Genomic DNA, 23702 nt, shown 5'->3' on the forward strand with positions numbered 1-23702 from the left:
GTAGAGCAATTAGTCGCACGTCAACACAAGCACCGAAGTCAACATTACCTTCCTTCAATTGGGCCAACTGGCGGCGAATCAAGGCAGTACTGTACATACTGATTAAACTAAAATGAGCTCTAACATGGAAATTAAGTGTTTCCGGACACATGTCCACATAACATCTTTTCTTTATTTGTGTGTGAGGAATGTTTGCTGAAAGTTTGGCCGTACCTTTTTGTAACACCCTGTATAAACTACACTGCAGCATTGGCTCTTGGGGGACTGATGACCTTCGCTGTTTAGTCCCCCCTTAAACATCCCAACAATCACCAACATTGGCTCTTTTGTGGATACATAAAGAACGATGAAGTTAGATGGGTGGTGGTGTGTAGAGGAACAGAGCACGTTTTTCACTAAGGAACCTTTAAGAGGTAGGAACCAAGAAAAGGCTCAAAACTTTCTTGGTAATTTCTGATGTATTACCCCCCACCCCGCATACACACAAAAACCTACCAGCATTACAACAATATAAGGAGGAAGATAGACTGATACTCACCATACAGATGACATGTTTAGTTGCAAACAGACACAATGAAAAGACTGTTACACATTTTGCTTCCATCCGAAGCCTCCTTCCGAAAAGAAAAGCCACACACACATTTATTCACACACGAAGGCATACTTCATGCACAGAAATGCCATCACTAGCAGCTCATACTGGAGTGCAACTGTCACATTGAACAGAAGCAGTAATCTGGAGGGTGTGGGGAAAGTAAAGGGATAGCAGGGTACTTGACGGGAAAAAAGAGCATTGTCTGGTGGAGCATGCAGGGACTAGGAGGCGGCATGGCAGGACTACCACTAGGCACAGCGTCGGGAGGCTATGGGGTAGGGAGATGGGGCGAAACAGGTAGTGCGAAAGGGGAGGAGCAGGGAAGGGGAAAGACGAGGTGGGTGCATTGGCAGATGTTGACGCATGAAGAGTGTGGGTGTCATGAGTAGAGAGCAGGTGATAGGACAGAGGGGGTGGAAACTATTGGGTAAAGGCAGGAGGAGGGGGGGAGGGTGGCATTAGGTTACCTTAGGATACGGCCGAGTTAATTTCGGGAGTGGGTAACATGTTGTACAGATGACTCCCATCTGCCCAGTCTAGAAAAGCTGGTTGTGGAGGGGAGGATAAATATGGCCCAGGTTGTGTAGCAGCCATTGAAATCAAATATGGAATTTTCAGCTGCATGTTGTGTCACAGGGTGGTCTACTCTGCTCTTTGTCACAATTTGGAGGAGGCAGTTCATCCTGTTGGGCAACTAGTTGGTAGTCGTACCAACATAAAAAGCTTTGCAATGATTCCAGCAAAGCTAATAAATGACATGGCTGCTGTCACAGGTGGCCTGGCCTCTGATGGGACAGGATAACTGTATGTTAGGAATGGAATAGGAAGTGTTGGGGTGGATTGGTCCTACCTACACTACAGCTTGACTGGTTGCATTGTAATTGATGCACACTTTCAGGGAGGAGGGGAGAGAAAAGTTGTGGGGAGGAGGGGGGGGGGGGGGGTGGAGATAGAACAGAGGAAGAGAGAGACTACGGAGATGAGAGTGTAACTGTAAAAAGTGGAAGTAGGGGAGTAGGGTAGAGGACATGGGGACAATAGTGGATGCGGGATGAGGGTTAGCAGAGATTGAGATCAGGAGAGGAATGCTAGATCGAAGGATGTGGTGTAAAGACAGTTGCTGCACATGTAGCACAGAGAAACAGATTAGGGGGGAGGAAGGCGGGGAAGGGAGGGAGGAGGTTGGGATCAAGATGGCACAGGTTGTGGAGCAGCCACTGTAGTCAAGCAGATTGTGTAAGGTTGAACAGACAGCTAGTTGAGAGTCATGCTCACAAAAACTGTCCAGAAGTTGCAAGTGAACTGGTCCGTGATATGATTGTTTTCATTTCATTAATAAATAGTACATCTATAAGCAAAACAGCATTTCTCAAAGTAATATTCAGGGGCAAAGATGACACGTTGAATTGCAGTGTGTCTTTTGTGTGTGTGTGTGTGTGTGTGTGTGTGTGTGTGTGTGTGTGTGTGTGTGAGAGAGAGAGAGAGAGAGAGAGAGATTATATATATATATATTAGATTAAGTTTAACACGGTGGCTCTATTATGGGAAAGTAATTCTCTCGTCAGGAAGAAACAGTCTTACATTGCCAATTAGTGGGGCTATATTAGAAGAAACAATCAAAATTGCCATTGCCTGCTACATCTGCTAAACATCTTGATGGCCACTTTCTAGAGGTTTTGATTAACCTTCTCTGCCTTTATGTAGCATGTATGTTACACTCAACTTTCATTTTTTCCTAGCTCAGAGAATAAACTAAGCTTTCTGTGCCTGATTGTGGCATATACTCTACATTACACTCTTTCTGTGCACTACTTCATTTGTATCTGCATAGGCATGACAATGCTGTGAACTGTCACTATTAACACAAAATATTAAAATATTATTATACCAGAAGATGGTGGTTCGACTACAAGCTCAGGGAGCTGAGCCCGGGAAGTGGGAACGAAATTCAATATCTGATTCAATCTACGAAGGAGCAGAGCGTCCAAATACAATCGAGAGACACAAACACAATGAAGTGTGAATTGTGTTTTATTCATCTCATGACGTACATTTGCAATCCATTTGGTTTGCATACAGGAGACATGTCAAAAATTTATAATACAGTTACAATTATTTTTACATTAATAAATAATAGCACTACAGTAAATACTAACACTATAAGGATATTTCTTGGAATGTGTAACACACAGTATCCACCTCAAATTTCCAGTTTGTCCTATATGAATTCATCCACTGAGTAAAAACACTTCAGTGCCAGGACCTCATATAGTTTTCTTTTAAGTGAACCTAAATTCATCTGCATCAACTTGTTCTCTTTTAATTCATTACAAATTTCCATGCCCATGTATTGAGGTCCCTGGGCATACAGTCGGAGGCAGTTGATGGGGAGCATAAAATTTTCTTTGTTTCTAGCATCATGTGAATGGACAAAATAGTTTTCCTCAAATAATTCATGTCTGGTGTACGAAAATATAATAATCTCTTATATGTATAAAGATGGCAGAGTTAATATTTTAAGTTTTCTAGATAATGGTCGACATGGTTCTTTGAGTAACAGAATAAACTACGCATATGGAGAACAGAGCATACTGGGAGGTGAAGACCAGGTCCAAGGCAGTTGGCATCCATGTAACAACTGCCGGTCCAGGCCTACTGCCACCAGCCAGCAAACATCTGAGTCAGTGCACCCACGACAGCATTCTGCACTATTCCTATGCAATAACAGTGCCACCTCATCTGCATCCATCTCAGTATCTCTTTGCAGTGATCCCAACCTCTTGTAAAGGCCACATAGGGCAGAAAATGGCCAGGTTTGTGTCACAACCTCGAGCACATAACTGGAGAGGGCACAAGATTTTCCTACAGCGTACTGACCACTGAAGGAGACAATGCTGATGCAGCTGGTTCTGCTGTAGGGACAGAAGATTGCCAAGGCCAGGGTAATGGTGAATCTGCTGGCATAGGCCACTGCAAGCCCTTATCCAATGGCAAGTGGGGGAAGAAGGGCGCTTGTTCAAATTCTGTGCACCCAATTTAAGTACTCATAAGAGCTGACTCTGACAGTACCCTATTCAGCAGTTGAAGATAGGACAGCAGAAGCTGCACTGAGAATGTTAGCGTGTCAACACACTATTGCAATTGGAAGCCTCCCACCTGAAAGACTAATCCTGCCACCCATTCGGTTCAGAAATGGCAGCATTGATGGTCCGACAGGCCGTGGGCGCAACTGATTGGAATTACAGGTCAGCTCCTGACCAACATCCACCACAAACAAACGCCGGCCTTTATGGCCAACTACGGCACCTGGCACCCATCTCTGCTGCCAGATGAAGGACCGGGACCAAATTGCAGTCCTGCGAGAAAAACATCGGGGGTTGTGATGGTCCAGAGCATGTGAGTTGGGGTGCAATGGACCCAGAGACCCCTCACCTGGTGTTCATGCCAATGTTCTGATGGACAGCACACATTAACTAGCATTGCACGTATTCCTCTACCTTTGAGTTAGGAGCTGAGTGAAACAGGGGGATAGTCAGATGCTGGATACCATCACAAATGCAAAAATCTTCAACCTCTCATCGGACCAATTGCCAATTGTTACCAGAGATGAGGATCTGGGAAGAGCCCATCATATAAAAAATGACTGACAATCTGCAAATAATTGCAGTTGACTTCATGGAGGATGACGCATAGACCACCAACAACCAGTTGCTTCGCAAAAAAGGGCCCACAAACTTGACATGCACACTGTCACAAGGGTGCTTGGTTACTGGCCAAAGAGAAAACTGATGCAGTGGCACAGAAAGGTTCTGCGCAAAGGCCATGCAAGGCCCACAAAAGACATTTGATATATCAGCTCATCGCCAACCAGTAGATGTGATGCCACATCAAAACCTCCGAATGGGGCGTATTCCAATGTGCCGCATGCAGCTTTTCTCCACTATGGCCAGCATGAGGATCCCTAAACAAAGCTGAGCTGATTCCGCAGCAGCAAAAACATATGCCACACTGAATATGCTCCCAAAGGAGCACACTCTGCCCATCCTGTATGGAATACTAGAACAGTTTTCTGGAAAAAGCAGGTTGGCGGCCACAGTGGCCACAACATTTTGCCCTGTCAAAGGAAAACCCAGTGCTGTCTATGGCAAGGTAACACACAATGTGAAAACTAGTGCCTCCTGTCATGCAAACTCCAGATTGGATCCTGCCAGCAACCACAATTGCATGTCTGCATTACAGAATGCTGGGCAGTGAACCAGTACCAAATGTCATCGCAATAATTAATGATGAAGAGGGCCCACTTCTGCAACTGGTGGGCACGTGGATGCAGTATCTTAGAGCAATGGACCATACAAGGAAACCAGAGGCTTGTGTTTTGGTAATGAGCAGAAACTTTGCTCCATACAAAATAACAAGATAATTTTTAATGTTGCGCCTCCTTTTCTATCTGCAAGCAGTTATTTTGTGCTCCAGAAAGTGTCTTTGAAGTGTACGTGATGGGCTGCTCGGTGTCAGCCGAGTTCAAATGCAACAGAACCTCATCAATGACAAACTGGGATGCATTGGCAGCCAGGATTAACACTAGCTGGCATCTGGGAAGCCAAACTGGGAATGGAGAACAAACGCTACTTGAGAGACTGGAAAGACCATTGAACGTCCACAGCTTACATGAATTTCACACCCTCTTGGTCTTTTTGGTGTAGCCAGAAGATGGCAGATGTGCATGGGTTGAGGAATGACATTTGCATAATAAGAGATCTTGCCCAAAATAGACTGGATCTCCTTTAGGTTCCTGGACACTGGCAGGTTGGCAATGGCTTTGATGTGCTTGTCCAGAGTTTTAATCTCACAAAGACTCATTTCAAACAAGCAAAAATGACCTGGTAGGAGTAAGCACCAGATGCTAATATTAATGGTCACACATTGAATGAAACATTGAGTCTGAAGTACATTGGTGTGTGACTGGACAAGAAATGAAAATGGAGTTAACACATGGTAAACTAGTCAAGAAGCTCAGTTCGGATCAACTGAAGCCTTTAATAGTGTTCTGCCAACTCACAACCAAACTGTCATCTATGACCCTAACCTGGGCCTAAGCTACACTACAGATCAGTATGCCACAACAACAGATTAATATTCTCATTCATTGGCTAAAAAGAAAGATGCAAAAGTAACAATGTCAGTGTTCTGTGCTATTCCTGTTGACACATATGTGATGTCATATGCCACATCATCATTATGGTACAGGAATGAAGTCAACATCTGTTATCAGTAGATTCGGATGATATCGCAATTCAGCATGTTTTACCTGTAGGGGCATCTCATCTCACTGTATTGACCTATCATTTAACCTTTTGTTGTCTTATGGGATTTTCTTCTGGAAGAATGCTCCTAAAGTAAATAAAGTACTTATTCAGCGAAATCAAACAGTACTGATAGTATCTGGTGCAGCAAAGGTATTCAACAAGCATTCATCTAACATAAAGCAAGAAATTGGGAATCACAACCAGTTCACAAGAAAACTATAAAACACACCATCAGCCATACTTTCTACAAATTAATAAAATATCTAGATTACAGGATTAATAAACTCTATACACTACATTGCAAGTAATAGCAGTAGTTGTAAAGTTGTAGTCAAGTATTAAGAAGTGTAAGACCAAGTATTAAATCAAAGGAAATTAGGCTTAAAAAGTCTGCTGTATTGAAAAAGATTTTGAATATTGTTTATGTGAACTAACAGATAGTAAAATTATAATTTCATGTTTATATAGGTCCCCTTCTGTCAATTTTGAATTATTCTCTGAAAATTTGGAAAATCTTCTGAACTATCTAATCAGTCAGTCAAATTACATTAATTGTGCTTAGCGATTTCAATATTAATTTCAAGGGCAATTGTGAAAAAGGGCAAAAATTTGTTAATCTACTAAAACCACACAATATGGACATGTGTGTAGAAGACACCACCAGCTACAGCAGCAGAAGTGGAAGTGTTATAGACCAAATATTCATTGACAAATCAAAATGTGGATTTAAAACTGAGGTATTGGATACAGGTTTTTCTGATCATCAAGCAGTTAAATTGATTTTAGATAAATCTCATGAGAAAACTGACAACAGGAGATATATTGAGAGAAGATTAATTAATGATGACAGCATTAGGGTCGTTAATCTAATGTTAAAAAATGTTAGCTGGGACTTGGAAAGCAATAGTTCTGTAGATATAAAATTCAACAAGTTCTTGTCAAATTATAAATACTGCTACGATATTTCATTCCCTCTGAAGAGAATTAAAATAAACAAAAAAATCAAATTCATGGAAATCAAAGAGTCATCAGAAAGTCTTAGAATGCTATATAAGTGTGCAAAGCAAAATACTATCTTGAAACCATATGCCAAGTGTTATAGGATAAAGCACAGGGAAGCTATAATTGCTGCAAAAAGGAAGCACAATGATTCATATATCAGAAAGGGTAACAACAAAATGAAATCTATGTGGAAAGTTATTAATAATCATACATGCAAACATGAAAGTGCAAATACAGTAATAAAATCACTATAAAACACAAAAATGAAATTGATGATGATCCACTTCTAATAGCTAATACACTTAATGATCATTATATTCATGTAGCCCAAAACCTGATCACCACTAAACATAATCCACAGACAAAGGTAACAACTCCAATAAATGAAAGGACAATGTATCTATATCCCGTAAAACCCAAAGAAGTACAATCGCTTGTCAGCAAACTAATGAGTAAAATGACATGTGGATTTGATGGTATCCCTGACAAAATTATTAAATATATTACCAATAACGTTGTCTCTCAACTTGTGGACATAATCAGCGACTCCTTTGAAACTGGTGTGTTTCCAAGTAAACTTAAGCAATCAACAGTAATACCAGTTTATAAAAGTGGTGACAAGTTTGACAAAAAATTTTGGACCTCTATCATTATTACCTGTATTTTTGAAAAAATTTGAAAGAATAATGTATGATAGCCCGAGGGGGAACCTGTTCCCCTACCGGGCGCGTCCCCAGGTGGCGGATAGGGGAAAGCTCTACAGATATGTAGGGTAGGTGGGAAATAAAATACCACCCGTGGACCAACACAGGACCAGAAATCCAAAGGCGACTGTCTCACATTGGGCGGTCTTTGGTCAGCGTCTGTTCCCCAGGTTAGGGGCGGCTGGGAAAAACCTCCAGGGCTAACAACCGTGGTTGTAAATTTGTGGCTCGAAGAGTCACCCCTTACATAATACTATCAATCATGGAAGAGTGTAATGTGAAACAAATTACCCCAGGTGGACAATCCACGGCACCAAGGTGCGCAAGCAGACTATCGGATTCTGGGGAGTCTGCAGCATTGCACAGAGATGAATCGGGACATGATAAGACATCAAGCAAATTGAAATGTAAAAAAACAAGTTACATAGCTACTTTCAATGTAAACTCTCTTTTAAAAACAGGAAAATTAAAACATCTTACAGATACCCTCAAACATCATAGAATACTCATAACATCACTACAAGAAACTCGATACATAGATGAAAACAATTTTGATTCCGGAGGTTTCAGAATATACAAAGGAAAGGTAGGCAAAAGAATAATGAAAAACACATCCCACCTCGGAACGGGCTTTATAATAGATAAAAGTATTTTAGACTCCATTATCAGCTTTCAATCACAATCGGAAAGACTCTCCACACTCACTTTTAAATCTGCTAATAGAGTATACACAATTGTGAATGCACATGCCCCCATAAATGAAGATAATAGGAAAAATAAGGAAAAGGTGGAACGTTTTTGGGAACAACTAGATGACGCGGTGCAAAAGATCCCAGACAAACACAACATCATACTTACGGGGGACTTCAATGCTCAAGTAGGAAAAGAGAAGAAATACAAAAATATTGTTGGAAACTACCCAGCGCACGATAGAACTAACCAAAATGGAGTCAGATTAGTAGAACTCTGCCAAGCGCATGGCTTGATCCTGAAATCTACAGCCTTTAAGAGACTACCCAGAAAACAGAAGACATGGACCTCACCAAACCCACACTTGGGTGAATTTCAACTTGATCATGTGGCGATAAAATGGAAACACCATACAGAAATACAAAATGTCAAAGTACTCAGAGGAGCAAACTTGGATTCTGATCACTATCTTTCTAAAATAAAACTCAAAATTATCCCCAAAAGGAAAGATAGAAACAGTAAACCCAAAAGCAGAAGATACGATCCAGAAAAGATAATGAATTCGAAGGAGTTTCCCCTCGCGACTCAAGATATAAGGAACCAAAATTGGGATCAAATGAAGGAAAGCCTACTAACCAAAGCTGAACAAATAGCACCTATAACCAAAATCAAAAAACACGCATGGTGGACAGAGGAATGTGACAAACTTATTGAGCAAAGAAAGAAAGCATGGCAACAGATGCAATCTCAGAAAAATGAATATAATAGGCAAAATTTCCTGAGTGTAAGAAAACTAGTGAGTAAAAACCTCAAAAGAATTAAAAAAGCACAAGAAGATCAACTCCTTTTGCAGATCAACGAAGACTTCAACAAAAACAAGACTAGGAGCTTTTACAGAACTTTTAAACAAAAAATAACCAAGTACAGCCCACCGACACTCCAATTACAAGATAAAAATGGTAATATTGCACACAACAACAGGGATAATTGCAAAATTTTGAGGGAATATTTCAGAAACCTTCTCAACTGTAAAGAACCAATTGAAAAAATGGATTTCAGCAACTCAACTTCAACAAGTCCTAACTCAGAACCACCCACCGTCGAGGAACTACAATCAATCATTTTGAATATTTGAAGAAATATGGAAAACAGAAAGAATTCCGGATGAATGGAAGATGGCCCTCATTCACCCAATTCATAAGAGGGGATCCAGAACAGACCCCAACAATTACAGAGGGATTTCGCTCCTTGATGTAACATACAAAATACTGTCTAAAGTCCTTTTGAACAGAGCAGAACCCCAGCTAGATTGTCAACTTGGAGAATACCAGGCAGGCTCCAGAAAGGGAAGATCCTGCCCAGAACAAATTCTAAACCTCAAAAATCTTATGGCCTACCAAAAATCGAGAGCAAAAGTGTATGTCATCACATTCATTGACTTTCAAAAGGCGTACGACTCCATAGACAGGGAATCTCTAATCTCCATATTAAAAGAATTGAACCTAGACAATAAAACTACAAACCTAATTAGAGAAACCATCACCAACACATACTCCAAAATTAAATTTATGGGAGAACTCTCAGACCTATTTGAGATAAAAACTGGAGTACGACAAGGTGATGGACTCTCTCCATTGTTATTTAACTGTGCCCTAGAAAAAAATAGTAAGAGAATGGAACAAGAAAATCAATAGTGGAATCAGACTAGGAACAAAAAACAAAGGCATCAAGGTTAATTGCCTAGCATTTGCAGATGATATGGCCCTACTAGCTGAAACATGGGAAGAAGCCAAAGAACAGATCCTCGAATTACAGAAACAAGCAGAGAAAATAGGCCTTAAAATTTCTTTTGAAAAAACCAAAATAATCACAAATATAAAAAAGCCAATGAAATATCTTAAAGTAAGAGACCAAAAGATCGAAATTGTTAAAGAATTCAAATATCTTGGTGAATGGATTAGCTGGAACACCCTTGAGAAAAAAGCAATAGAATTAAGAAGAAACAAAGTTGAACTAGCCTTTCAGCTTACTAAAAATACTTATAATAAAAAGTCCCTCTCATGGAATTCAAAAATAAAACATTACAACACTGTCATTAAACCAGAAGCACTATATGCAGCTGAGACATTATCTATCACTAACCATGGCCCAATTGAAAGGCTAGAGATCAAAGAAAGAAAAATATTGAGAAAAATTTTAGGCCCCAAATTTCATAACGACAAACTAATTCATACCAAAAATGAAACACTCTACAAAACCACAGAAAAACTTTCGGATACAATGAGGAAAAGAAGAATTGAGTTTTATGGGCACATTCTCAGAATGAACCCAAATAGACTTACAAAAAGAATGTTTGACTACTTCAGGAATAAAAAATCCAAACCAAATTGGTTTATCCAAACAGAGAAAGACTTAAGAGAACTACACATCACAGAAAAAATGCTCACAGACAGGACCGCAAAAATGATAAGCAAAGACAGAAAAGATGGATTCCAGCTCCAAAATAGAAAGAAAAGAACGATTGTCATCTCTGATGAGGAAAGAAAAGCAAGATCAGAAAGAATGAAACAGTACTGGGCGAAAAGAAAGGCACAGAACACACAGAAGTGATTGATTCAACGTACCCCAAAGTTGGGTGAAACGAAGAAGAAGAAGAAGAAGAAGAAGAAGAATGTATGATAGATTGTTAGACTTTCTAAACAAAAATTAAATTCTTGTAAATGCACAGAATGGTTTCAGAAAAGGCAAATCCATACAAACAGCTCTCTTCAGTTTCCTAAAACTTGTTTACAAAGGTATTGAGGACAAGGAACTGACCTGTTGGTTCTTTTTGGACCTTTCCAAAGCATTCGATCTTATAATCTACAGCTCTTAAAACTGTATAATTATGATGTCCATGGTATTTCCTACGAGTGGTTCACGTCATATTTAACTGAAAGGGTGGAAATTTGTACCATTCTGAATATAAAAAAGTTAATTATGGAGTGCTCCAGGACTCAGTATTGGGACCATTGTTATTCTTGATATTTATTAATAACCTACCTCATCAGTTTTCAACAGCTGATACCATATTATTTGCTGATGATACCAGCTTCATTATAAAATGGAAGAATGATTATGAGATGCAGCAAAAAAAAATCGACAAAACAGCAGAAGTGGCAGAAAAATGGTTTAAAGATAACTGTCTACTTGCCAATGACAAGAAAACAGTATGGATGAACTTCAACCATATAAGAAACAAAAATAGGGCCAATGTAAAATTCCCATTATCGAATAGCCAAATTCAGCAAAAGAATCACATAAAATTTTTAGGATTATGGGTGGATGAGCATCTAAGATGGGAAAAACAAGTAGAAATGCTTAACTAAAAATTAAGCAAGTACCGTTACATATTAAGAGTGCATTAAGATTGCTGCAATACCGAAACAGTGTTAAGTGGTTATTACGCTTACATGCATAGTCTACTGAAGTATGGAATAGTGATCTGGGGAAATACTTCTTTTGCAAAGCAGTCTTTTAAGCTCCAAAAGAAAGCTATAAGATTAATAAGTGATGTTGCTTACAGAGCTCCATGTAGAGGTATCTTTTAGGAATTAAAAAACGTGACTTTGCCATCTAAATTTATATTTGAAAGCACATGCTTCATTAAAAACCATCAAGTTTCATTTTTGAATAGCGAGATCCACCATTATCAAACACGGAAGAGGGATGACTATCATAGGGATGTGCACAGAAAATCAATATATCACGACAGTGCGGTTTACAAACCAAAAATTCTGTGCAGTGCATTGCCATATATAGCATAGAAAAATATCAAACAGTAATACATTCAAAAAAAGAATTTAAAAAAATCTTCTAATAAACAACAGCTTCTACAGCATTAAATACTTGGAATTTTGCTCAACTCTGTCGATCTACTTCATAGCTCTCCAAACAGAAATTCATAATTATCAACCGTACCTAGATAAAACCAAACTTCTTTCATCCATGTATGTATGTAATTATGCACCTAGCTTTTGTGCTGTATGTTACTACGCTTAGTTAACTAAAGTACTAGGATTTTATAATTTTAGTAAAATCAACCGAGGGGTTTCACAAGCTTTTCTTCTGTCTGTATGTACATAAGCAAAATAATGTTTTTGTTATAAAGATGTGTTGATGCCAATGATAATATTTTGTACATGATGTAAATATGTAATATTTTATAGTGTTCTATACGTTGACAAGTCCAATATCATTAATATGATAATACGGGCACTAAATAAATAGGTAGTAATATATTGGATATAGTGCTCTGTATTAATACAGATAGGTACTGATTTCCTTTGAAAGATACCAATGTATTCATGTAAATACCAAGAAACAAACAGGATCTAAACAGCATCTATCTATTAGAAGTGAGGAGACAGCAGCTACTTCTTCTGCATTTAAATTTAGCTAGCATGAGTGTGGACAGCACAAAGCAGTACAGTGATTATTTATTTTTACTTCAGACACAGATTAAGTTTCTGTAATATACTCATCTTTTCCATGTGTACCTCGATTTATTTCACATCTCTGAGTGGTTCACTGCTTGATGCTGTCTACAGAGTGTGACGAATGCATGAATGAATGGTTGTATCCAACTGGCCTCTTAAGTTTCTGTTACACTATCAAATATCTTCGGCCAACCTTTTGCTAAAAGCTAGGAGGACACTCCAGCTTTTACAATAGGATGATAAAAATACACCACAAAACCTTTTCTAATAGGTCTTTTACACAATATATCTCACCAACTGATTTTACAGTGTAATGATTTTATTAAGGCAATCACTTTGCCTTTGTTTCTGCCCGTGTACACTGCTTGTAACATATTCACAGATGTGTTTTATTTTCAATGTTTTCTGTTTAGTTTGAAACTACCTAGAAATACCATAAATACTTGCAACGATAGACATGTGACAGTATGTAAATCACTATTGTTCCATGTAGAAACAGTTGGATAATGAAATAGAATGGAAGAATAATTAATGCCACACTCAAAGTTTAAGTAAAATGCATTTTTTGAGACACTGACTAAACATTTTTCCAGCACTGAAAATTCATTCAGTTACGGCATGCGAATGTATAAGACTTCACTGTTCACTTTATACAGTCCACCCCATTAGTAGTTACCAAAGCAGCATTTTCAGATAGATCGTTTAATTTTTGTACAAAATTTAGAAAATAGTTTCTCATCTTATTACAATAAAATCTATTATGAAGCAGCGTGCGGAAAATTTACGCTACATTCATGATGCTTGATTAACCATCACAAAATTCACCAGACAAAATAACGTAGAATCGTGGTGAACCTACAACTCAGATGGATGCATACTGCAGTTAACATTTTTAAATGGTTTGTCAACAAAACAAAAATAATGTTAAAGGTATTTAACAGCTAATACTTAATTTTGTTATACTTTCTCAATGACAGGTGACGATATATATTGTTCGCAACAGATACTGTATTTAATATATTAAAAAATTGCATCTATACATTTAAATATACAGAAACATTGCAGCAAATACAGCAATGAAGATGATCTATCATTAAGTGACGTGATAAATTGTTCGCAAGGTACAGAATCTCGCAGACCGTTGCAAAAGCTTTAAATTTATAGAACGAAAATGTTTGTGTGTCGTACCGGGCATAACTAAATCAATTAAAAAGTGTATGGTTTAAAGTGGTAGGTCACTGCCGCGACTACCAGATACAAAATTCTAATTGCTACAGAGACTTAATTTTGTGTGGTTTCTAGCCAATGTCGCAAAAATAACAGCGCCCAGCAAAACATTTAAACAAATATATTAAAGAAACTTACTACTGGAAAAACAGTGCTAACGCTACAGCATCTGGGTCTCTCAATATCGATTTAACTTTCTCGTAATGACGGAATTTCTCTTGAATATTTTTAAAATTATGGTAATATCTATGTTCTTCACTAAACTGTTTGAGGATTTTGCTCCACCACTCATCCACAACAGATTTTGGCATGGAAGGCGTCACGCATTTCCAAATTAATTCAATTTCTGATGACATCTGTAACAGCTACCACCGGCGATCGATTAGCCTGAACATTTAAAGAAAGCGCATGTATGCTACATTTTGACACGCAGGTTAGCCAACATAGAACTATAGTACAGCTCTAATAGCCTTCTACAATTTTTCCCCTCCGTTTCTGGGTAGCTAAGTAATCGGTCAAGATACACATGACGAATTTACAAAGCATAAAATGTCTAACAAGCAAATTCACACTTTAAACACGAAGCTATGCGTAATAAACAAAATATATGTTCTCGTTTTTAATTAATCAATTTTCCTGTTAAGTTATTCTGTAGTAGTTGTAGTTGTATTCATTTTCGACCTCTCTTAGAGGGATACTGTCGGGTAAGATAAGGTAATTTGGCAGTATTTCCAATAACATGTAATTTTTATTAGTGCAAAATAACTTTTTTATAAATAATTTTATGAAGAAAGTTTTTCTTATTGGCACTATTCATAATTATAAATAAAATTGAAGCATACAAAGGAACTTAATTTTACGGTAGATAAGACATGAGATTCTGTTGTAGTGCCATGGTAACTACGCAACACAAAGTTTCATTCTCTCAGTCTAATAATGTGTTCAACAAAAACCTGAGCTGGTAAAATTAGAGTTAAAAAGTATGTAACTATGAATATCATGAGCAAAAATTTGATGTGTCTCCTGTACAATGCAATCACATGATCTGTAAAATGTATATTAGGAGACGAATACAAAGACAATACAGTTAGATTAGGTTTACTTCATTCCAATTGATCTGTAGTGTGGAGGTCCTCCAGGATGTAGAACATGTCAGAAAAACAACAATACATGACAAATATTTACAACTAAAACAAATAAGCTAATGTACCATTCCACAGGTCCCAAATTGAATGATCGTCATTTTTTTAATGAACACTATATGAAAGAGTCATTTTACAAATACTAATGCACTGAATTTAAAATAAAAAGGTTTTTTTATTTATAAGGTAATAAACGTGTAGTAAAACTACTATAATACTTATTTACAATGAACACATTACTGCACTGAAATGGTGCAGAAGTTAGATTGTACTTACACACAGACACACACACACACATATTTACAATGAACACATTACTGCACTGAAATTGTACATAAGTTTTATAGATATATATATATATATATATATATATATATATATATATATATATATATATATATATATATATATATATATATATATCAGTTGGTTTTACTGAGAAATTCATCAATGGAGAAGAAGGAGTTGGCCACCAATAAATCCTTTAGGCTTCTCTTAAACTGAATTTCATACAATACTCTACTTCATCAGTCCTGATCTTCAGAGCTGGAATGTTCACGATTATCACAAATTTGGATAGCTTCTTTTGTCGTTTGCTTTTGAAAGCTGTCATGGTAGGGTGTTGAGCAAAAAGAGCTTTGGCCCATTATACAACTAGCTTTTTTTTCTTCACATCAGGTGAGAAAGTCTTTCAGCAACATCACAAATCTAATCGTCGCCTTTCATGTTGTCTGGGCATTGTTGTTTGGATTAACTTGTGGAAACTATTGGGGCATTGTTTACAAGAGTGTAATTGGATTTTGATGGAATGTAAACTTAAATGCTTTCAACCATATTAAGAAGCCTCTAGCTATACTCTGCAAACCACTGTGAAGTGTTTGGTACAGGGAACAATCCACTGTTAACACTTTTTAGGTCTTTTTCTAGTTCCATTCACGTATGGAAAATAGGAAAAATAATCATTTAAATGCCTTGGTGCAGGCTGTAATTAGCCTAATCTTATCGTTACGACCCCTACGGGAGTGACATACATGGGGGAAGTTGCCAACTTTTTTTTTCTTTTTGCCAAAATAATGGAGACTTCGGCCTGACGGAATGAATAGGCCTAATGCAATATTTTAATATTTGAAAACAGGTTTGTTGCCTCACCGAATCAAAAAAGGTCTTTATAACAATTACAAACTGACAACCTACAGCATTTTTTACTTAAAACTATATTTGATTACATTTTTTGGAGACCATTCTTTACAAATTTAACAAATTATTCACATATATAACCAAAATTAACACTTATTAGTAATTTTGCTTTTATTAAGTCCACATACAACGGTTCCTATCACCAGATTTTTTATTGTTTTGCAGAGAAAAAATTCTTTCTGTGTGAACACTAGATGCTGGTACACCAAGGACAAAGCAAAGGATCTTATTTATCTCCCCGGATTTAATTCCTTTGGGTTCAACCACAATCATCACAGATCGCCACTTTCCCAATGTGCTACCATCAATGGCAATTTTATTCTTATTATGCGGAACGAAAATGAATACGACCACATTCTAGGAAGAAACAACGAGAGAAGGGCAACGTGAGTTGTGACGCGACGCCGTGTTAAATATAAATTGTTTTGTATTCAGTACATATTTACGCATTCATTGTATTAACCTTACTTCGCCATATCGATTAATCGATGGTCAAACGATCATCCAAAAACGAGATTTGAAAAATATGCGGCAAATTTGCTGTCAAGGTCAACTCACTCTGGCTGTCATGGCACTGTCACATCAAGAGCACCGCACGTCAAGTCAATTCAAGTCACTTGATTTCAACTCTTATGTCTGTCCCCAACTGTTGTTTTCGCGGGAACAGCGATCTAAGCAAAATGATTTTCAACTTCTTTAACTCGTTAAGTCCACATACAAAATTAGGTACCTTATTTACATTGATGCTGGAGTCGACATTTGTATGAAAATTAAATATATTGGACTCAGATGATTTGCAACTTGGAGGAATAGTTCGTGTATCAGAGCAGGAAGTCAGAAGCGCAAAACAACACAAAACTGTGTGGATCCGAAAAATGTCATTATATAGTACAGAAGGAGAATTTCACACACTATGTAAGGAGCTTGAGGACGAGGAATCTGCGTTTTGTAAGTATTTTAGAAAGTCGAAACACCAGTTTTTCTATTTGTTACATGAAATTGCACCCAGAATTACTAAAAAGAACACAGTGTTACGAGCTTTCTTCACATCCTATAAATTTTTTTGTTTAATATCATGTTTAGCTGTCAGCCCAGCACAAAATTTTTGTGCAATAGTCATATCTCCCTCCATACCTATCTCTTCAAAATTGATGGGTTTTCTTTACATCTTGTATTTTGCTTTTAATAGTTCAAGCACCTTATTTGTACTCAGTTTAGCTAGTGAAACCATAAAAATATTGAGCACTGATGCTTGCAAAACCGTGAGCTACTTAACAATAAATAAGCCTGCCACAAATACATAGTTAAACAAACAACTCTAACACATTAGTTGATCTATACTTGACAAAAAAGGGGTATTGCCAATGTTGCAGTATCTGCATTTTTCAGTCCATTTCTCTAAGAAACATTGCAAATGTCGGACAACATGCAAAGACATTCTACTTACTAATCAAACTCTTTCTATCCACAATACTTTTTCACTTCAAGTTGTAGCGATATTGCAGTCCATTTCATTGCAATATATTAATTACGATACCAGTATGTATAAAACCAACTTCATAAATGTACCAGAAGGCAAGTAATTAATTATCCTCATGTCATACAGTTCAGCTCATTGCTTCAATTAATCTTTCGTCATTTCTTAGTTAAAACTTCAGGTCTGAGAGGCCATGGTCGATCTGTAAAATTTCTTCTTACTGACTGTTTGTTGGCAACTGTGGGCAACTTCTAAGATGACTCAACGACAGGCTGCCAGGCCGTGGAGGTCCCATTTTTATAGAGCGCATAGCGGACACCATCACACATCACGTGGGGCCAGCTGTCAGTTTTGATGTGATATCACTGTTTACCATGGTTACTGTTGACGAAGCTCTTTCATACATAGTTGATATGTTTCCCACTGATGTAGTAGCTCTGTTTCGACATTGCCTGTCCATGACTTATTTTCAGTGTGATAATGAGTTTTATGAACAAACTGAAGGAGTGTGCAGGGGCAGCCCTCTGAGTCGAGCTGTTGCTAATCTATTCATGGAGTTTTTTGAACAGCAGGCGCTGCAGCCTGCCAGTAAAACATCTTTGAAGTACGTGGATGACACTTTTGTGGTATGGAATCATGATGGAGAAGAATTGTATGGCTTCTTGAAGCACTTAAAAAGTATTAATCCAAAGATACAATTTACTATGGGGAAAGAGAGTAATGGACAACTAAATTTTTTGGATTTATCAGTAATTAAACGGGCAGATGGGAGTCTAGGGCATCAAGTATATAGAGAAGATACACACACCGACTATTACCTCTATAAGGATTCGAACCATCATTCTAGCAGAAGAGAGGTGTCATTAAAACATTTGTGGACAGAGGTAATAAGATCTGTGAGCCAGATTATTAGCAAGATGAATTAAATCATTTGTGACAGGCTTTTAAGAAAAATGGATACGCTGACAACGAGACAGATCGAGCACTCCATATCAGAAGAAAAGTGTCTGACAACATTCAGCAACAACAACTGTCAGCTGGAAAAGTTTTTCTTCCATTTATTTACAATATTACGGACCATTCTGGGTCAGTTCTGGCCAAGTTTCAGTTTGAAACTATCTTTAGACCCACCAAGAAGATGAGTGAGTGTTTAAGATCGGCGAAAGACGCTCGACACCTCTTAGCAACTCCTTGTGTGTACAAAATTCCGTGTAGCTGTGGGAAGTTTTATATTGGAACAACAGAAAGAAGTGTCAATACCTGCTTAACCGAACACAAAAGGAAGTGTCGACTGGGACATACCGACAAATCAGCTGTAGCGGAACATGTTTTTAAAGACGGTGGTCATGAAATAAAATTTAGTGAGACGAGCGTGCCAGACCATCGCATTATTTTGCACGTACGTATAAAGAAACTATAGAGACTCAGACACCATAATAATTTTTGTAGAAAAGAGGAAGGCTTAAACTTAGATAAGATATGGCGGTAGACTTTGCACAAAGATGTGACAATCGATTACCTTCAATCGAGAATAATGGTGTTAGTCAGAGAGAGACTTACAGTCGGCCCTACGTGACATATGGCGGTGCTCAATATGTGCTCTATATAAACGGGACTTCCACGGACTGGCAGCCAATAGGGACCTCCCCTCGTCTAACGAAGTAAAGTATCTACGCTTAAAGATGGATTTCAAACTGCTGTGGAACTCCCACATTACTGATGCGTATAATAGAGGTTTGGGCAGCATTTACAACTTATACCCACTGCTAAAAGGCAATGACCTGACCACTAGGACTAAACTAAAGATATGGAAGTCACCACATTCATTCAACAAAAAACCCAGTCATTCTACACATGTTCTGAAAATTCTCCACATCATCTCATATCTTCACTCAGTGCAGAACCATTTCACATCAACTACAGACATTCGCAAAACACGATAACTAAACACTTCAGAGTGTAGCACACTCACAACACAACACTTCAGCCGGCTGGGGTGGCCGAGCGGTTCTAGGCGCTTCAGTCTGGAATCGTGCCACCGCTACGGTCAAATGTTCGAACTCTGCCTCGGGCATGGATGTGTGTGATGTCCTTAGGTTAGTTAGGTTTAAATAGTTCTAAGTTCTAGGGGACTGATGACCTCGGCTGTTAAGTCCCATAGTGCTCAGAGCCATTTGAACCATTTTGAACAACGCATGTACAAACACAAATAACTCAAGCAAATAAACCGTCATTTCAAAACGCCCTAGATCATGACAGATGCTACTGAGCAAGAAATGTCCGACATGATATGACGCCGCCGCCGGCAGCCAGTCCTTGACTCACCTTGGAAGATGTTGCCTGCAGTAGACAACGAAATGTCAGATCGACCATGGCCTCTCAGCTAAGAAGTTTTAACTAATGAAAACGCCAGCTGTGAAAACCTACACGTTATAATTTCATCATTTATTGTAAGATTATAAATTTTAACGAAAAATAACGAGACGAAATAATTTGTGACGAATAACAAAAGTAATGAATAACAAACAACTATTAATCACAAAAACCATGATGAAACGAAATATGGAAATGTGCGCATAACCATCTATCGTGAGTAAATGAGCTTGGGGGTTACATGCTCAACAACAGACAGATGATGTCAGTCATCAAAACTTTCTTTCCAAGCAACCCCGATGGTGACTTGGCGTGACGTGACGTGATGTGACGTGATGGGATGGACAGTGTGGATGTCACCATTTGTAAAAGCATTGCAGAATGCTTTGAAGGGATGTGTTGTGACATGACATGATGGCCATTATGAATTGGACTTTAATAACTACCTTTTTAAATTTATTAGCAACTGTTTCGTTTCGATATTTCTTTCGTTGAAATTTTTAGTTTTACAACGAGAGACGAAACATTAACTGAAGCAGTGAGCACCTGTCTGAATTGTATGACACAAGTGTACTAAATTACGTGCAGTGTGCTACATTTATGAAGTGGTTTTTTACACACTGTTTAATATTTTATGATGATATGGACTGCAATATGGCTGCAACTTGAAGTGAAAAACGTACAGTGGGTATAATCAGATTGATTAGAAAGTGGAATTTATTTGTATGCTGTCAGACATTTGTAAATGCTGCAAAAACATATGGACAGAAACGTGCAGACTCTGTAACAGAGCGAAAATGGTTTTTTGAAGTGTATATCAAGTAATCAAGTAATATATTAGTATTGTTTATTTAAATTTGTTTCTGTGGCAGGTTTATTTATTGTTAAGCAGCTCTATGGCCTGTATGTGTGAAAAGTTTTGCAAGCACCAGTGTTCAATATTTATGTGGTTTCACTAGCTAACCCCAAAACAAATAAGGCACTTGAGCTATTAAAAGCAGAATACAAGGTGCAAAGAAAACCTATTAACCTTAAAGGCAAAAGTATTGAGGGAGATATGACTATTGCACATAAATGTGCACTGAATTCGCATTTTAGTACCTGAATAGTGTAAAATCGCGTAGTCTCCTTCTGCCGCCGAGCAGTGTGTCAGCAGTGCGCAAGTAGCAGCATTACTGCATTTATTAGGCAATCTTGTATTTTAATAACCGTTTAAATTTTGTGTCGAATTGTTTGTGCCCTCTGTAGATTAGTTCAGACGTTCTTTGCAAAATGGTTCAAATGGCTCTGAGCACTATGGGACTTAACATCTATGGTCATCAGTCCCCTAGAACTTTGAACTACTTAAACCTAACTAACCTAAGGACATCACACAACACCCAGTCATCACGAGGCAGAGAAAATCCCAGACCCCACCAGGAATCGAACCCGGGAACCCGTGAGCGGGAAGCGATAATGCTACCGCACGACCAAGAGCTGCGGACCGTTCTTTGCACAACAGTATTTAGCATGGATAGGGACTGCGACTGCTGTGTTCAGGTGCGGGCTGAGTTGGCATCCCTTTGCTCCCAGCTTCAGGCAGTGTTGGCTTTGAGACTGTTGTGAATGGGCATCACTGTGGGGGTCCGGATGGGGGTTTGTCGGGGACGGCCAGCTCGTCCCACGCATCCCCCGATTGGACTACGGCTATGGCTGTCTGGGATACTGCCCACATTGAGGCTGACCCCTCACCCGTGGTAGAGTGGGATGTCGTCTCGAGGTGTGGCAGGGGGGGCGAAAGACATTTCGGAGGGATGAACGGAAGGCCTCGCCAGTTTGTCTGACAAACCGGTTTCAGGCTCTGTCTCCAGCTGATACTGATCTTCGGCCGGACATGGCTGCTTGTCCTGTTCCCGAGGTTGCCCCTCAGTCTGCAAGATCTGGACGGTTGCAGAGGGTGGGCTTACTGGTAGTTGGGAGCTCCAACGTCAGGCGCGTAATGGGGCCCCTTAGGGATATGGCAGCAAGGGAGGGAAAGAAAACCAATGTGCACTGCGTGTGCATACCGGGGGGAGTCATTCCAGATGTGGAAAGGGTCCTTCCAGATGCCATGAAGGGTACAGCGTGCACCCATCTGCAGGTGGTCGCTCATATCGGCACCAATGATGTGTGTCGCTATGGATCGGAGGAAATCCTCTCTGGCTTCCGGCGGCTATCTGATTTGGTGAAGACTGCCAGTGTCGCTAGCGGGATGAAAGCAGAGCTCACCATCTGCAGCATCATCGACAGGACTGACTGCGGACCTTTGGTACAGAGCCTAGTGGAGGGTCTGAGTCAGAGGCTGAGACGGTTCTGCGACCCTGTGGGCTGCAGTTTCCTCGAATTACGCCATAGGGTGGTGGGGTTTCGGGTTCCGCTGGATAGGTCAGGAGTCCACTACACACAGCAGTCGGTTACACGGGTAGCAGGGGTTATGTGGCGTGGACTGGGCGGTTTTTTATGTTAGATGGCCTCAGGCAAGTACAGAAAGGGCAACAGCCTCAGAGGATGCGGGGCAAAGTCAGGACATGCGGGGACCAAGCAGCAATCAGTATTGTAATTGTAAACTGTCGAAGCTGCGTTGGTAAAGTCCCGGAACTTCAAGCACTGATAGAAAGCACCAAAGCTGAAATCGTTATAGGTATGGAAAGCTGGCTGAAGCCAGAGATAAATTCTGCAGAAATTTTTACAAAGGCACAGGCAGTGTATAGAAAGGATAGATTGCATGCAACCGGTGGTGGCGTGTTTGTCGTTAGTAATAGTTTATCCTGTAGTGAAGTAGAAATGGATAGTTCCTGTGAATTATTACGGGTGGAGGTTACACTCAAAAACTGAGCTAGATTAATAATTGGCTCCTTTTACCGACCTCCCGACTCAGCAGCGTTAGTGGCAGAACAACTGAGAGAAAATCTGGAATACATTTCACATAAATTTTCTCAGCATGTTATAGTCTTAGGTGGAGATTTCAATCTACCAGATATAGACTGGGACACTCAGATGTTTAGGACGGGTAGTAGGGACAGAGCATCGAGTGACATTATACTGAGTGCACTATCCGAAAATTACCTCGAGCAATTAAACAGAGAACCGACACATGGGGATAACATCTTGGACCTACTGATAACAAACAGACCCGAACTTTTCGACTCTGCAAGTGCAGAACAGGGAATCAGTGATCATAAGGCCGTTCCAGCATCCCTGAATATGGAAGTTAATAGTAATATAAAAAAAGGGAGGAAGGTTTATCTGTTTAGCAAGAGTAATAGAAGGCAGATTTCAGATTGCCTAACAGATCAAAACGAAATTTCTGTTCCGACACTGACAATGTTGAGTGTTTATGGAAAAAGTTCAAGGCAATCGTAAAATGTGTTTTAGACAGGTACGTGCCGAGTAAAACTGTGAGGGAGGGAAAAACCCACCGTGGTTCAACAACAAAGTTAGGAAACTACTGCGAAAGCAAAGAGAGCTTCACTCCAGGTTTAAACGCAGCCAA

General features: G+C 39.1%; 1 protein-coding gene across 1 annotated transcript in view; it reads right to left on the reverse strand.

Moving 5' to 3' along the window:
- The window catches only part of LOC124798399, a 32748-nt gene extending 18390 nt beyond the window's left edge, over window positions 1–14358 (reverse strand). Inside the window, exon 1 of the mRNA XM_047261784.1 lies at window positions 14141–14358. Within this exon, the coding sequence (XP_047117740.1) occupies window positions 14141–14358 (218 nt within the window). The remainder of the gene's footprint in view (window positions 1–14140) is intronic.
- Window positions 14359–23702: the final 9344 nt, after the last annotated feature.

The sequence above is a fragment of the Schistocerca piceifrons genome, chromosome 5, assembly GCF_021461385.2.
Source record: "Schistocerca piceifrons isolate TAMUIC-IGC-003096 chromosome 5, iqSchPice1.1, whole genome shotgun sequence".
Taxonomy (NCBI): domain Eukaryota; kingdom Metazoa; phylum Arthropoda; class Insecta; order Orthoptera; family Acrididae; genus Schistocerca; species Schistocerca piceifrons.